Source organism: Brienomyrus brachyistius, chromosome 1 (assembly GCF_023856365.1).
Source record: "Brienomyrus brachyistius isolate T26 chromosome 1, BBRACH_0.4, whole genome shotgun sequence".
Lineage (NCBI taxonomy): Eukaryota > Metazoa > Chordata > Actinopteri > Osteoglossiformes > Mormyridae > Brienomyrus > Brienomyrus brachyistius.
The window spans coordinates 35,836,837-35,853,864 of NC_064533.1; the positions used below are offsets into that span (position 1 = coordinate 35,836,837).

Below are 17,028 nucleotides of genomic sequence, written 5' to 3' on the forward strand. Positions count from 1 at the left end.
TACGAGGACCCCCTTTCCTGCAGTTGGTTTGTGTGTTCCCAAGACTAGAGCATTGAGTTTCTCTAGAGCATTCTACACTCAATCGCACCCTGGTTTGTTGACCTGCTTTAATAAAGCCTTTGCCATACTCGTTTCTAATTAACAGCTGAAGCTGTAGATTCCCTTGACATATTAAGCAGAGTTGTCTTGAGGTAATCATATACTGTAATAGTTTATGACTCTCTCTTGGTTTATGTTTGGTTTCTTGCAGCTTCTTTATATCCGTAGTGATCCTGTTGCCGTTCACTCAATACTATTTCATTTCTGCTGACACTATTACTGAAGATTGGTTAGAAAAAAAAAATCAACTGCACATTTTATCTTAATGATACTTGGCCACTAGAATGGTTTTATGATGAACTGTAATATAAAGGTGAGACCAATGTTAAGTAGGATATTACCATCATAGTGTGATTATGCAAAAAAACAATGTCCAGGTTACAATGTAATTGTCTCGATAAGGAAGGTGAGACATGGCTCATTTTTCTCTGTCAGTGATACGGTGTGTTGCGAAGGCTTCATTCTGAAAGAGTTCGCATGAAGGGCGCGTGACTACAGAGTCTATGCATGAGAGACACACTGAGTGTGTTCAGTGTGTCTGAGAAATATGGCTTCGTTTCTTAGGCCTCATTCCTTCAGTTGTAAACAGGAACATTTGATCGAAATGTTTTCCTTTGTCATGTGATGTCTTCTGTGTTACACACATTCTGCAAATAATTGCAATTCAACGCTTTTATCTTTTCTACAGAAATGTTTAATTTGTTGGCTTGTAATCTTTAAGTGCCTTGTTATTGCGATAGCATTACACGAGTGCTCTTTTCAGGCATTTGAAATCTCTGCCTTGCTCCGAATGTCTGTGTTCAGATTTGGCAAGAAGAAAGAGGAGAAGGGGAAGCCTGAAGCCAAGGCTGCATTGCAGAAGCAGAAGTCGGAGCTTCTGAGTGAGAATGAGCTGGAGAAGATGAAGGATGAAAGGGAGAGGTGAGGCCGCATTTGTGTTCACACCTGTGTGACCCTGCCTGTGTGACCTTTGGTGGGCGGTGATTTTACCCCTGACAATTACCCCTGTTCCCTTTAGGATGACCTTATAAGCTAGAGTAGCCCTTCATAACACACAGTCCCTGTCCTGAAACCTGATCTCTCCTGGAGTGTCCTATCAGCAGTTTTATTGTGTTCAGAGGTTTCATTAGGACTCAGTTTTATTCTGCACCCTGGCTTCCTGCAGATAATGAAAGCGGGTAACTCTGTCCCTCGGTCTGGGCAAACCTTTCAATTATCCCTTTCACTCCAATTATCCCATTTCATGCTTTTACCTTTGCTCACGCAGCTTAATTAAGTAATTAGCTAGATTAATTACTCCCCTTTGCTCTTTCGGGCTCCATAATGGGACTTTTAGCCCAGTGACTATGGAAGAAAATCGCAGGCAGTGAGGAAGTGGAGACTCGGCACCTGCCAGTGCCGTATTCATCAGCACTCAGGGCTGGGGGGACTTAACATGCCTTTATCTGAGTGTCTCTCCCATTGCAGCCATACCTGCACATGTAAAAACTGTGTGCCAGTTGACTATGGAAGGAAGGTTGAATTTGCATAGGATCTACGTTGAAGTATGGGATAGGTACCAAGAGACCAGTTTTATTGTGTAGCGTTTTCCCACAACCCAGTACTGTGAAAGTAGTTGGAAAATGGATTGACATAATAAGAGCTGATTAATGTCTGGAATACAGTTTTGCAGTTTGGTGGGCATTGGACGAATGCTCTCCTTCCCTCTCCTGATTCTATGCATTTTAATTTAGGCGCTGTGCTGAGCAGAGCTAATGGTTGTGTGATGTGTGTGATCAGGATCGAGGCCAAACACCAGGAGCTGCGTGACCGTCAGGCTCGTGAGCGCTTCCACCTGCCTGATGTGGAGGACGACGACATGGACCCCAACTACGCGCGCATTAACACCTTCCGGGAGCCGCCGGGCCGCAGCCAGTCCCCGTACAAGGCCCGTACGCCGTCACCAAAGCTGCCGCCCCCCAACACCTCCCACAGCCGAGAGCCCTCCACGGAGGACCCCCTGGATGGGCTTTACGCAAAGGTCAACAAGCAGAGGTCTCCTCCACCAGCAGTCGACAGGTTAGAGAGAGTGAGAGGTGTATACTGTATGTAACAAAATCAACATACTATCACAGCAATTTCCCCTGTGGTGTTCCATTCACACACAGATATACACACAAACACGCTCAGATTAGGTACAATGTGTTTATGGATACTCTCCATTCATTTCTATGGGCTAATCCTAACTATAACAACCTTAAACCTCTACCCAGCCCTAACCATAACCAAAAGAATACAAGAAGTTTGGCTATTTTAGTTATTTGATTGCCTTCACAGACTTTATTAAAGCTGAGTTTCCCCTTGTGGGGACCGAAAAATTGTCTCCACAAGGTCAAAATAACAGGTTTTTATCACATTGTAGGGATATTGTATGATGTCACATTTTAGGGACATTTCATGCAGACACATTCTCACATAAATGCATTCTGATGTGCACACACAGATATACACACCCACACAAACGCATATACATATACACAAACACACGCGCTCAGACATACATACGCAGACACATTCATGCACACACATACACACAGATATATACATGCAGACACCGTCACACGCACACATACAAATATACACATTCATACAAACATACACACGGATAAACACACACAGATATACATACACACGGATATACACACGCAGAGACACACACGGATATACACACGCAGACACACACACGGATATACACACGCAGACACACACACGGATATACACATGCAGACACAGTCGCATACATACACACAGATATGCACATACATACACACGGATAAACATGCACAGACACACATACACATGGATATACACATGCAGACACATACACGGATAAACATGCGCAGACACAGTCGCATACATACACACAGATATGCACATACATACACACGGATAAACACGCACAGACACACATACACATGGATATACACACGCAGACACATACACGGATAAACATGCGCAGACACAGTCGCATACATACACACAGATATGCACATACATGCACACGCAGACACACATACACACGGAGATACACACGCAGACACACATACACACGGAGATACACACGCAGACACACACGCAGACACACGGAGATACACACGCAGACACACACGCATACACACGGAGATACACACGCAGACACACATACACGCATACACACGGAGATACACACGCAGACACACATACACGCATACACACGGAGATACACACGCAGACACACATACACACGCAGACACAGTCGCATACATACACACAGATATGCACATACATGCACACGGAGATACACACGCAGACACATACATGGATAAACACATCGGACAGTGGAATGAAACTGGAGGATCCACAGAAAAGCCAAGATCACACACTGGCTGACCATGCAAACTCCATCCACACCAAGCGACCCACCGCGCCAGGCTAGCCTGATGTGCTGTGTTAATATCGACATGCGGTTCACACATTGCCAGGACTGCGATAGTCTGTTAGGTTCAAACCATTAATAAGTTGCACTAAAACATTTTTACTCAGTCATAAGAAACCAAACTTTGAAAGCTTTGTAATTTTAATGATGGTCCCTTTTCAACATTTTGCAGTGTTTACACTGATTTAGTTTTTTTTAAAACAACACTGCTCTTGCGTGAGCTCTGCATGCACTCTCCCGGACAATGATAATCATTCTCGTCCTTGCGGTTGTTAGACAACGTGGCGTGTTTGTGAGAAATTAAACAAAAATCAGTGAAGAGGGGAAAAGCAGAAAAAAACTGGTCACGAAAAAGCCATTTGTCTTCCACTCTATGGAAATATTTTTGGGTTCCACAGAGATGATATTGAGCAAAAGCAAGTGATTTGTCGGTACTGCTTTGTGTCTTTTGGCAGTCATGACAACAGCATCAATTTAGCTGACAGACTGTGTTAGTAGATGTTTAGTTATGTAGTTCATTTTCAAACCCTTAATATGGCAAGAACTTGTAATATTGCAATGTGAACTTTTCCGTTCAGCCCTAAGACTCATCTTGGCATAATAATAATAATAATAATAATAATAATAATAATGGTTATGTGCTGTATTAAGCGTTGGGCCTAATCTTCATTTTAGCAATGAATAGATTTCTGTATGTTAAAATAATCTATTCAATTAAGCAAAATAATTTAAGTCAAAGTGGTGACAACACTGACACTGCGTTTTCCTTCACTTTTAATGTGAAGTGCTTCCCTAGAACTGATACTCTCACTCTTTGTTTACACCCTCATCCTCTATATGCCATCTTCCACCATTTTGTGAGTAACCAAGAAGGACATTTTTAATTGATGCTTTTTTAATAATCACGTAATCGTGACGGCTCTAATTTCACACACTTAGACACACACATTGAGCCACATTCACACAGGCAGACACACGTGAAAACAGACCACATTCTCTGCCACTGAGGTCTTTAATGAATTTGTTGTGTAATCTGATATATCCACTATCATGCGTATTTTCTTTGGGGTTTTTTTCTGCAGCGTTAATATTTTCCTTCTCCCACATTAAGTGAACAGAAACACGCCCTGCTGAGTCGTTCATCACACACCGCAGCAGCGCTTCCCTCCCTGAATCTCTATGACACCCCCGTTCCTGTTGCTGCCTTTGATTAAAGAGGCGATTAGTTCGGGATGCACTCCATGACAAACACAAACCGCATCCCTTACGTCTTTAATTAAAATCTTGTAAAATTGAATATTTCTAGCTTAATGTCTCTGCCTCTGCCCCCCTCCCCCCCTCTTCCTTTAATGAATACGGAACCCCTCCCAGAAGACAGGAGAATGGTACATTATCCCATGGGGGCAGTGCCTACACTCCAGAACCAGGCAACAAACAGGAACATAATGAACTGTGCTTAAATGTTAAGTTTCTCAGAGGTTCCATACAGCAACTGCACCACCTTAAGGAAAGTTCACTTTATTCTCGATGGGAAACTTAAACTAGGCTTTGTATGTTATAAACAGGTATAAGCATTAATCAAGGACAGTGTGGTTCCAGATGGAACCATACTGCTTTGTGTTTTGTTAGCAAAGTGAGCCTGCTGCCAGGGTACATCGATGGTATTAGGCAAGATAATCTCCAACTCTTCTTTATATTTTGCTAGCGGGGGGGGGGGGGGGGGGGGGGTTTCTATATGCATATAAATAACAAAAGGAGAGTTAATCTGAAGGTTATGTATCTATACAGTATAAGGTGTTGCTGTCCTACTAGCGATCTGAGTAGCTAGCATGAAAGGCAAGCCTTGTACATTATTATACTGTTGCACATGTTTATGAAACATGCATTGACTCATATGCAGTTAAGTAGAGGAACGATGTCTATACGGCATAAATATCTCTTTGGCTTATATGCAAGTTTTTCCCCTGACATCTTTACGTTTTGTGTGGCTAAGCACGCCTTAACGCCCAGTCTGTGGAGATATGCACTTCATACTTGACTCATCTAGCTCACGTGCTTCGTTTTGGAAGTGCTAGTTTTTAGTGGTGTGAGGAAAACTGAGTTGAATTGGAAATCCGGTCCTTACATGTACCATACGGCTGCATCGATTCAGATTTAGAAGGAAATTGGCCAGGAGCTGGTAAAGCTGTCACGAATCAGTACACAGACACATACTCATCATATCGCTGTAATATTTCTTCATGTTTTTTGAATGATCTAGTACAGTGTCAGATGGTTTTTGCGGTGCAACATAAATATAGTGACTTATATTGGGGGGGGGGGGGGATTTTTGATTATTTCTACTTTAAATGTAGGATTCAATGCATGTTTATTGATTTAAATGGTATCCAAACAGAGCTGCACTGAATCACTACATGTTTCAGTGTTTCTGGTATCGTAGACAATGTATGTAGATGCTTATCATGTTGTGTGAGGGAGAGAAACATCTCCACTGCAATAAATGTGAACAAGGTTACAAGAAGATGGCTAACAAGAGTACTGATGAAATTTCAGGTCCTGAACATGAGAAAATCTTTAAGAACAAAGCTTGATCCTGTAAAGCCTTTTGAATACAATGGTTTGGCGTATCTTTTGAATGGTCTGCCCTCAAACGTTTTTATCGGCACTCTTATTATTACAGATTTTGCATAAGGAGCGATTTATAGCAGACACGCTATGCATGAATATACTAGACAGCCTACTTGGGCTTGTTTATAATGTGTATCAATATTCTGTTCTAATTAGAATTTCAGTGCCCCCCCCCCCCCCAAACAATAACCAGATCTGAAAACCACGTGGATAATTATTGACACAGTAATGAAATGTACAGGTGTCCTGTCTAGGTTCTACACAGTCTAATACCACATGTTCCCCAACATGGTCTCCGAGGGCCCTGACTGAATAAACATTTATTGAAAACGGATAAGTGGATTGAATGCAGTCAATCCATGGATAGGTCATCTTTCATTTCATGTTTAAAGATCCGTAAATCTGTTTTATTGCGATACTTTTTGCTGAGTCTCATTTTCCCCACCAGTATCTGTCAGTGGGATGCTTTCTGTGATGCTGTAATGTTTCAGCAGCACTGGCTTAAAACAGCAATATTAGCAGCCTGCAGTTTTAGCTTCGTCATGGGAGACGTCTGCAAAACGAGAACAGAGGATAGACTGTGATTTAAAGCTGGCCATCGAGGATCACTAAGGAGGCACAGTCATTTAGAGAGCGAGGCAATTAAAACCGATCCTGCCACACACTAGATCTACACAGGCCACTCAATGAACGTCTCGTCTCCCTCTGAGTTTAGCAGGATAGTTAATCACTGGGACGTCCCTGTCTGCCTTCCAATTGCCACAGTTGATTGGCCTTACTGGCCTTTATTCGAGATGGTACTTAATACATTGCAAATGACTAATATGCGTTAACTAGCCTAAAGTGCTCTGAGAAAGACTTTATTTCCCTAGGAGGAACTGACAGGGTCTTCATGCTGCTAGCAGTAATGAATGCTGAGTCAGAGAGTTGGTGTGGCCGAATATTGCTACTAATGCTGGGATGTTTTCCCACCATTGCTACATGGTGTAAGGCTTGCAGTACCACCACCATAGGATAGTACTTAGTAGTGGAGGAACTGACAGAGATGCAGCCACCTGTTACAACCCTTCAGGTAGGCTTGCCAGTGAAATTGTTGAGGGCCCCCCCAAGATGTCAGACTTATTTCAAATAACTGTATGCCGTGCTATGCCCCCTGTACAGTATAAAGAACTAGGTATCTGTCTAGCCTAAATCCAAGTGTCCCTTTCTGCCAGGCACTCCCAACACCACAGTGTTCACTCCCCTTCCTGCTGGGCCTTGATGCAAGGGCCTCGTTGACCTTGTTCATCCCACGAACACCTCTGTCCTGGTAGCGAGTGGGGTTAAGTAGCATCTGTGAGGCGAGGAGGGGGATAAAAGGAGGAAACCCTTGAGCCAGGCCAGGCTCTGGGCCCAGCAGCACCATGGCCTCCCTGTCCCGCCGCTGAAGGGCCTTGGAGCCAAGAGTGACTCATTCAGCCTTGAAGAGGACCGCTCCATTCAGCTCCAAGAGTTACTATAACAACCACGACCTCCCCAGGCGCTCCAGCCAATAAAAAATAATTATTGTTTTCTGAGAGCGCAGGAAGCAGGAGAAAGGAGAGCGGGAGTGTGCAGGGATGGAGATGCGTGCCTGCTGGGCTGCCCCGGCTCCCCTCACAGTAATTACTCCTGTGATTAAACCCGGGCAACAGGCTGAAGCCTGCAGTGGCTCCTCAGCCAGCAGGATGTCCCAATCGCTCTACTACCTGTGGGTAACTCATGTTCACTAGATCCATTCTTAAACATCAGGAGGGAGAGTGTAATTAGAAAGGAGAAAATCCAGCCTTACCATTAAAAAATGTGTAACATTTAAAAAAAAAAAATCAGTTGTTCCTCTTCGCCCGTTTGCTACTGCTTTACATTCATTGCCTTTCCGTGAAAATAATGATATAAATCAGCAGAGAGATGAGAAAAGCTTTTAGTGTGGCTCGGGTGAGCGGCTGGAGTGCTTTTCTCTCTCTTCATTAATCAGCAGTCCTCGGGCTTCGTTGCATTTTTCCAGGAAGCTGCTGCAGCCATTTCAGAGGATGGCAAGCAGCTCTGCTTAATTGTTCTCACACGCATCCACCCCATGCCCCCACCCCTCTTCAGCCAGTTGTAAGACAGGAATGTATGCATGACATTTGCTCCTGAGAGAGCACAGACTCGCAGGAAGAGGAGAAGCCCTGGTTGATGTCCCTGTGGCAGAGGGTGTGACGGCACGGTCTGTCTTTAACCCTTTCAGCAACGTGACATTGTTACATTTTGCGCAGGCGAGCGGAGCGGCAAATCTCCATCTCGGCTCAGATGCACCCGAGCATGTCCCTGCAGAGTTCTCTGTGTTGTACAAGGATGTACAGTCGTTGTGCTTCACCTAGTATCACTCCCAGCATGTATCCATGTTGTAATGCTTAATTTGGCGTAGTTGAAACTGCTATGAAAGGCTCACTAAAATAGAAAGAAGTGTAATAGTTTCACAATTGAGATTTTTAGCATTTAGCGATTTAAAGCATTTTAAGCAAGTCCTGCTCATGCCACACAAACTACGACCAGAACATGGTGTGTGTGTGTGTGTGTCTGCTTATTGGTTCTGGTGTGGATCCTGCGTGTAGGATCTGTGTATATTCAATCTAGGTACTGACACATGCAATGTTTTCCCGCAATCCATGCAGACGGTCAGCCAAAATAATGTTATGCCAACCAAAGTCATTTTCATTATTTCCCAAATTGCAAATGGCGTTTGAAAAGAGGTGTCATCCCCGTTTAATACCGCTGAGGAGCCAGCTGTCAGAATTGGCCGTCTCGTGTTGTCAGATTCAATTTGATAAAATGTCACCCAACTGGGGACATTTTGTTGCGGAAGGTGAGTAAACCAGGAGGGAGCAGCGAAGGAAATGGCGGGAAGGACGGAGAGCGGCTGCTGCCATGTGACACGCTGTCGTCCCCCCCCCCCCCCCGGGCCGCTCCCGTTCTCTTTAACTCAATTTCATAAGCATGTAATGCTACTTTAATTGCCATGTGTTGCTCTGGCTAGGCCACATATCATGCCGTCAGGCTGTGAGTGCCAGATCGAGGGCCGGCTTCTGTACCTCACTGTCTCGTGGAGGTCGCCTGTTTCACAGTGTAGTAGTGGCCACGTGCCCATTGGGCAGATTAAAAGGTGCCGCAAACATGCGTGGACACGGGGGAGCCATGGAAGGAATCGGTACTCAGAATGTGCACTGCTTTGCTTGGCTCGGCGTGCCTTTAATGGGAAAGTTAATAAGCGTTTAAAGTAAAATGTTTCATTCGGAGATGCATGCTGATATCCACGAGCTGCCAAATGTGTTTCACACATACGTCTAATGTTTGAATCAGCATGGAGCTGCAGCCCGACTTCCCTTCATGTGTAAATGTTAATCTAGCATTTAGCGCCATTGAAAAACATAATTATTAGCCACAGCCTAGACAGCCCTGACAGCATATACAAGTGTTATTTGTCTACTCAGTACATTAACATACGTTGTCACTAGTAAGGAAAATGAGTACTGCTCAGCCAAAGTCATGACCGAGAGAATGGAGACCTTTGTGCTGAGGGATCTCTAAGGGAGTTAATGTAGCTAAACAAGCCGTCCATTCAGAGCCCCTGGAGATGCGTATCAGAGACCGGCCTGGTTCCTCACGGCCAGTAGCTGGCTCCTCCCAGGTCTCTGGCTGCAGTGCCGCCTCCTGCTGTCAGGCCATGCCCTCTTCCCCTCTGCCCTCATACTTGTGACTCCTTGCCCTGGGCCGTCATGCATGATGGAGCCTGGCGCTGCAGGCTTCATAAGATCCTAATTAAACATTGATAGTGTTATTCATTTGGATGGCGAGATGTGCGCTCAATCAAAATGGCAGCTCTAATTATGTTCCTCGGGATTAGCTAATGGATTTCTGAGACGATATTACGCTGTGCGTTCTGCACCAGCTGTTGCACCCTGGAGGGGGGGCGCAGAAGAGGGGTGAGGTCTACACACCAGTCTAATGAGGTTGGCGCATGCCGGCGTCGCACATGCCCTAAAGTAGAGGGGTTACGGAGACTGTCGCCGTGCACTTGCGGGCCTCACGGCTGCAGGGGCTGCCTGCCACCTGTAGGTCGCCGGGGAGCTTTGTGGCAGGAAAGCGTGGCGAGCCATGGTGCAGTGCAGATAGATACTTTAAAGTTTAGCGCCATGTAAGTGCTGCCTTTCGGCAACCTGAGTTTGGGTCGTTCTCTCTCCCCTTTGCCTGTCTTTAACCCGTCCTCTCTCCCCTTTGCCTGTCTTTAACCCCTTCTCTCTCCCTTTTGCCTGTCTTTAACCCGTCCTCTCTCCCCTTTGCCTGTCTTTAACCCCTTCTCTCTCCCTTTTGCCTGTCTTTAACCCGTCCTCTCTCCCTTTTGCCTGTCTTTAGCCCGTCCTCTCTCCCCTTTGCCTGTCTTTAACCCCTTCACTCTCCCCTTTGCCTGTCTTTAACCCGTCCTCTCTCCCCTTTGCCTGTCTTTAACCCGTCCTCTCTCCCCTTTGCCTGTCTTTAACCCCTTCTCTCTCCCTTTTGCCTGTCTTTAGCCCGTCCTCTCTCCCTTTTGCCTGTCTTTAACCCGTCCTCTCTCCCCTTTGCCTGTCTTTAACCCCTTCTCTCTCCCTTTTGCCTGTCTTTAACCCGTCCTCTCTCCCTTTTGCCTGTCTTTAACCCGTCCTCTCTCCCCTTTGCCTGTCTTTAACCCCTTCTCTCTCCCTTTTGCCTGTCTTTAGCCCGTCCTCTCTCCCTTTTGCCTGTCTTTAACCCCTCCTCTCTCCCTTTTGCCTGTCTTTAACCCCTTCTCTCTCCCTTTTGCCTGTCTTTAACCCCGTCTCTCTCCCTTTTGCCTGTCTTTAGCCCGTCCTCTCTCCCTTTTGCCTGTCTTTAACCCCTCCTCTCTCCCTTTTGCCTGTCTTTAGCCCGTTCTCTCTCCCTTTTGCCTGTCGCCTTTCTGTAAAACACTGTTGGTCTTACTGCATTTCTGTCAACAGGATGGTCATTTCTAGAACAATGCTGGTGTAATTTTGGGGGATGGGATAGGAACATATACTATGTCCAATTACAAGAGAAACATTTATACAGATCGGTTCCTGATTTTTATTTTTTTTTTAAGCACTTCCTGGGTCGTGCACTCTACCTCCAACAAAGCCCCCCTCCCATACATCCGCGTGTCTAATAAGTCACAAGACCGGTAGCGTATGGGCCAGTTCCCACTGCCTAATCCCTCTGGTATGCTTGGCACTTCTGCTTCCCCTTAATGCGATTAGAAAAAAACATGTTAAATTTTGTTGTTGTTGTTGCTGTTGAACTTAATGCTCGCCAGCAGCTTTCCAAGTGAGCTTGCCTGAGGAAATGTGTAGGAGATTAGGGGAGATTCAGCTCTTAGCATGGAAAGGGCCAAGTATCCAATTTGAATATAAAGCTGTTTGCTGTGTCTTTAGCAGAATAAAAGAATTTGTGTTGGGTTCCAAGTTATTTTATTTGACTATCAGTAAATAGTGGCAGTTATTTTGCTTTGGTGCTTTAATTCTGAATAAAGACATGGTGTGTTTTTCTGCATGGCTTCCTTACATTTGTGTGTAAGGGGGGGGAGCAGAGCAGTCACTGGCTTTCTTGTCCATTGGTTTGTTCAGTCTTGGTTTTTTTTTTTTTTTGTCCACTGTGAATCCACACGAATTATTTTTTTGTCCTTGGATGTTTGCCCAGAACCATAGCGTATTTAGTTTAGTTTTTTTTTTTTTTTGTGCGTTTCTTTAGATTTTGTATAGGGTGGGGGCTCTTTGAGAGAGCTGGGTTCTGTAGGAGGACATGCCCGTCCTCACTGAGGTAATCTGCTTGCTGTGCTTCAGCACAGTCCTGTCTTGAGAGACAATGCATTTCTTTTCTATTATTTTACCCTGTCCCACACGTGCGGACACACTTCATCAGAGGAATTGTATTTCTGGAATCTTCCACTCTTGAAATCAAGTTGCCACTATTTGGAGAAAAAGAAGAGATTTCTATTAAGTTTGGGTAGGATAATTGCATGCAGTTTTTAAGGAATATTTTATTGGCGTTCAGCAGCACTGAGCTGTGTTTGAGGTGTTGGCATGTCTTTGCACTCAGTCACAGAGATTCCCACATTTTAAGCCGAATGTGTTTAGTCTCTGGCTTTTCAGAGACTTTTTCCTCCTGCTGTCATCTAAATGCCAAGTCTGTCAGGTGTGGCCTTGTACTCTGTGGGCAGAATCAGTAACACTGAAGAGCCTCTGATGGAGGGAGAAAGTACATTTTTTTAACAGATGATAAATAAGTGCGTGGTGTGGCACGGTAAAAGCTGCACAGTTTCTGTCGTGTCTGCCCATCAAATTATTCCCTTTTTAGTAATGATTTCCTGTTCCTTGTAAAATGTCAGTTTGTTCAGATGAGGCTGGTCCGTGAGACCTTGGTATCTTTCTTGCCTAGTCGTTTCTTCTGAAAAATGCTAGTAAAGGCACCTCCTGCTGTGATGGGTTAGGTTATCAGGAATGTCCTTCATGTTTATTTGACATAGTGTCTCCAGTGGATTTTACTCGTCTGTCAAGCAGCTTAAGGGCCAAAGGGAAGGTTTCTATGCTGCAATGGCCTGTACTGTGTATAAGCTCTTCAGGCATCGAGACAGCAGGGAATGTGCTATGCGAGTCCAGTCACCTGGGCGCAGTGTCGCATCCGCAGGGCCCTGGGAGGCTTCCACAGACACGCAGACCTGCCGCATTACGCCGCCTTGGGTTTGCAGCGCGGACGCCTCTGTGGCGCCGCATGTGTGCAGAGCTCGCTATCGGAGCCCCTTTCTCATGTCGCTCTCTGCTTTGCTTCTCCTGGCAGCTCCGACCGGATCCAGCAGTTGAGGAGGGAGTACCATCAAGCGCGGCGGGAGGGAACGGCGCCACCCTACGAGGAGCTGGAGGCGCGACGCCGCGGCCTGGATCCTGACCCCCACAGGGTAGGGTAGCACAGTCCCCCCCCCCGAGCTGTAAGAGCTACACTGCCTTGGAGTGTCTCTCTGTACACACCCACCCCGACTGAGGACCGCAGACATAAAACGCAGGGAATGTGTGGAAGTCAGAGATTCTTTTATCCTGACGAGTTCGTTGCTTGGCTCTCAAGGCCTGAGCTCCAATTAGAATCTCATTCACAGTCTCAAATAGCCCTTGATTTGTTCTGGCTCCTAAAACTGGCACGCCAAACTGGGAAAAGTGGGAGACACGTGTGGCCTGCAGCCTGCTGCACATGCCAATGGCCTGAATGAGGCCATGAGATACTAACTGAAACGCATCAGCTGATTTTTAATTGATCTCATAAATGGTAATTATAAAGTAATCTCTGTAAAGATTGTTGTTTTTAACGGGCTTGGGTATTTCTGGGCTTTGATAAGATAGTATCATCATCATTTCTTTTAGTCTGTTTCCCAGGAAAAGGGCTCTATGCATTTTAAGAAAGCATGGTTGTGTGTTGTAATGCATTAATAACGTCATGTCAACAGCTTCATAAAAGAGCTTCTGTGAGTGCTACTGATAGCCAATCGGGAGGGGGGGGCATTCCCAAGGGCCTCCAGAAAGTTTCTGTTGCACTATCTAGAAACTCAACTTGACTTCCTGAGTTCATTTTGCATTATGTTTATGTAAAGAGCATCTCTCTGAAGAACAAGTTACAAAAAACTCCCAGACAATGGGCAGAAATCCTCACAGCAGACACTGTACAAAAGGAGTTCCCCTACCTGGCCGATTTGCCTATGAAAACCATAGCAGAATAGGATTGACCTAGATGCAGAAAGCACAGTTTGATTTATTTATTTAATAATTCTGATGTGCATAAATACCAGGGATCAGCTCCATGCAAACACACCTAGTCCGCTTCTTTGTTTGTGATCAGTAACCGCTCTTCCCGAGTTTCGAGCACATTGCACTCCATCTGGGAAGAAGCCGTGCATGTGGGATAATACATGCACCCAGGACTAAGCTCCCTCCAAATGGCAAACACAAGCAAGAACTAATGGGCTAAATCATTAAGTAAGAGATGCACTCGTTCATTTGCTTGTTTGCATTTATCCATTTGTTCACTGATATTGGGTATGAAGCAATACAAACCCATACAAACTTCAGGGGCAAATTATTCAAAAGGTTTTGCCAGCTGGAGTTAGACCTTCAGCAACAGTATTATTAAAACATTTCCTTCACTGGTCTGATGTAAAACAAAGCTACTGCTGTAGCTACAGTGCAGTGTTACATGCCAGTTATCAGTGTTACATGCCAGTGTATTTCATCAGTGTACTGGCTTAGCTGTACTTCACCATGGCACAGTGCAGATGCTATAAATACTCTCAAACTGGGAATAAGCTGTCATGCCCGTTACTATTAGCTGGCCTGTTTATTTGTTACATTTCCCATTATAACTGTTTGAAGGATTTGTAGTACCGTTAGCTCTGTTGTCCATCCCCTTGAAATACTGTAAACCGTTATGATTTAACAACGTATTTGTTATCCAACAACATTACAATTGCACTGAAATTTCCTTTTAAAGCAAATGTTTCTACAGTGTAAGGAGCACGTCTCTTTGTTTTTACTGTTATAAGCTGATGATAAAGTTTCCCAGAAAGGAGTGGTGCCGTTTCTACATACCTAACGTCATTAAAACCTTCTAGTGTTTACAGAATTTCAGGCACCGGGCTGGCCACCCTTGGTTATGTGGACCTCTAAGTGTTTTTTCCACTAGCTTACTCTGCCAAAAAAGTGGTTGAAACATGACATGGACCTTGTTTATTGGCTACATTCTTTTCCACAACAAACTGAGACCAAATTTTTGAGGCCTTGGTTGTAGGTCATGCCATAATATTAAAGTGACAATGTTAAAGAGCCCAATCACATATGCAAACTGTGCCATGCTTTGTTTTAATAAGACATTTGCTTTACTTAGATTGTAGTGTCCATTCTTTGCCCTTTGAATCTTTTGATTTACCTCTGATATAAATTTTACATCCAGAAGGTCTGGGTATGAATTCTCTCTGTTAATGGCTAACAACTATCAAAGTATACAGCAGGTAACAACACAGTCAAATCAAAATATAATTCAGTAATTTAACTGTTTAGAGTAAGTTTGTTCCAGTCATTGGTCTTCTTTCACGTATTAGAAAGCTGAGTTGCTTTTGCACTGGCTGTCTAATCTCAAGGGCATAGTATCTAAATGTAATCGGATAAAATCTGCAATAAGTACTGTTTACATCATTTATTGCACAAACACCAGGTAGATTAATCAGAACTATTAGCTAAACAAAAAGTAACTATCCCATTCCAGAGGATTATCTCAACCGGAGAAGCTTTGGATTTCAAATTAACAACTGTAAACACACAGTGTTTCAAACCGCAAACATGAATCAGTTTTTTTCTCTGTGGTCCATATGACATATTCCACAAAAACACTTAGATTTTCCCCTCTGGCATACTCCATTATTATAGTTATAGTATTTTTACAAAATGGTTTTTCCAATGAGGATGCCTAGAAAATACCATTTGATGACACATTCTTTTAAGAGTCTCTCTAAAGACTAAATGATGGTAATGCTTTAAACAGTCATGGAGTACAAAATTAGCAACTGAACCTCAATATTAAAATGTTATGGAAGGGAGGGCAGCGAGTTAATGGTTTGTTCCGTTTTGGCTTTACAGTGAACAAAATACAGGGATCTGGACACTGTCCCTGGTTTGTATCTCGGAAAGCTTGTGGAAAATGGCCAGTGCACAGTCTCCGATGGCAACACTCTCTCTGCCGCTAAGCAAACGAAGGAAGTTGCTTCATATTAAGATAAACCTCGAGGATAAGGATCAGTAAGGTGTTTTTGGTTTTTTTGAGATTCATTAAGGGCCAAAGATTAAAATATTTTTAGTTTTAAGTGACTCTTTGGAAGCAGAATTTTAAAGCACATGCGTGTGCAGTGTTACGAAGGGTTAGTAAGCCTCATCTAAGAAGGGTTAGTAAGCCTCATCTCTGTCCGGTTTTCCGATTGGGGAGTGGAAGGATGCAGGGTTCACTTCCGTATGTCCTCCGTAACGAGCAACCTTTGTGGGTGGCTGCTGGTTATTCCTGGTCTTACCATTCAAGCTGAGCAACTAAAGCAACGTTTGTGTTTGAGGAGGCCCTTACATGGCCAGCCTTTACTGGACACTCCCTGCTACTTGCTAATGACCAGAGTAAAGGCAAGAGTGTTGGCAAACCGTAAGTGTAGGAACATGAGTGGGAAGTGCATTGTAGTCTCGCTAGCAGGAAGAATAGCTTGTCGTGCTTCTCCTTCCTCATGTGAGTAAGACTCAGCTGTGTACTCACAGTATGTCTCTGGGGCTTAGGTAGTTGACGTTGGGAGTAGAACAATGGACAGCACAGCGTCACACCCTGCATCTGCTGGAGCGGCTTACGGGTGGCATCCCTTCACAAACCAGCTGTCCACTTTTCCAGCCTGTGTGGAAGTGCAGGAATGACGTCGGCATGAGTAGCTGAGGACTGTGAGGACCAGGGGAAGCCACCGAGAATCCCTGCTACCCTGCTGGATGAAGCAGCACCTGTGGCTCTACCTGTGGCATGAGCCAGGAAGGAGCCTGAGAAACAGACCAGTGTCCAGCTGTTACTCATCATTTGTGTCCATGTTATTTCTTGAGCCTGCAGTACAATGTAGGTGTAATGGTATAAACCATATGCTTCTGGACTTAGAGTCCACTCCGGTAATCAGCGCACTGCTCCATTGTAGCACCAGCCATATGTACCTGCAGCCAGGACGGAATACACTGATGAGTGGTGAAACATGGGCCTGTGATAGTCTGTAA

The 17,028-nt window shown here is 44.6% G+C and overlaps 1 protein-coding gene across 4 annotated transcripts in view; it reads left to right on the plus strand.

Moving 5' to 3' along the window:
* pard3bb (par-3 family cell polarity regulator beta b) overlaps positions 1 to 17,028 on the plus strand; it is a 157,672-nt gene that overhangs the window by 121,460 nt on the left and 19,184 nt on the right. For all 4 annotated transcript variants that reach the window (XM_049005888.1, XM_049005889.1, XM_049005887.1 and 1 more), the window contains 3 exons: positions 904 to 1,020; positions 1,879 to 2,157; positions 13,043 to 13,160. In XM_049005888.1, the coding sequence (XP_048861845.1) occupies positions 904 to 1,020; positions 1,879 to 2,157; positions 13,043 to 13,160 (514 nt within the window). The remainder of the gene's footprint in view (positions 1 to 903; positions 1,021 to 1,878; positions 2,158 to 13,042; positions 13,161 to 17,028) is intronic.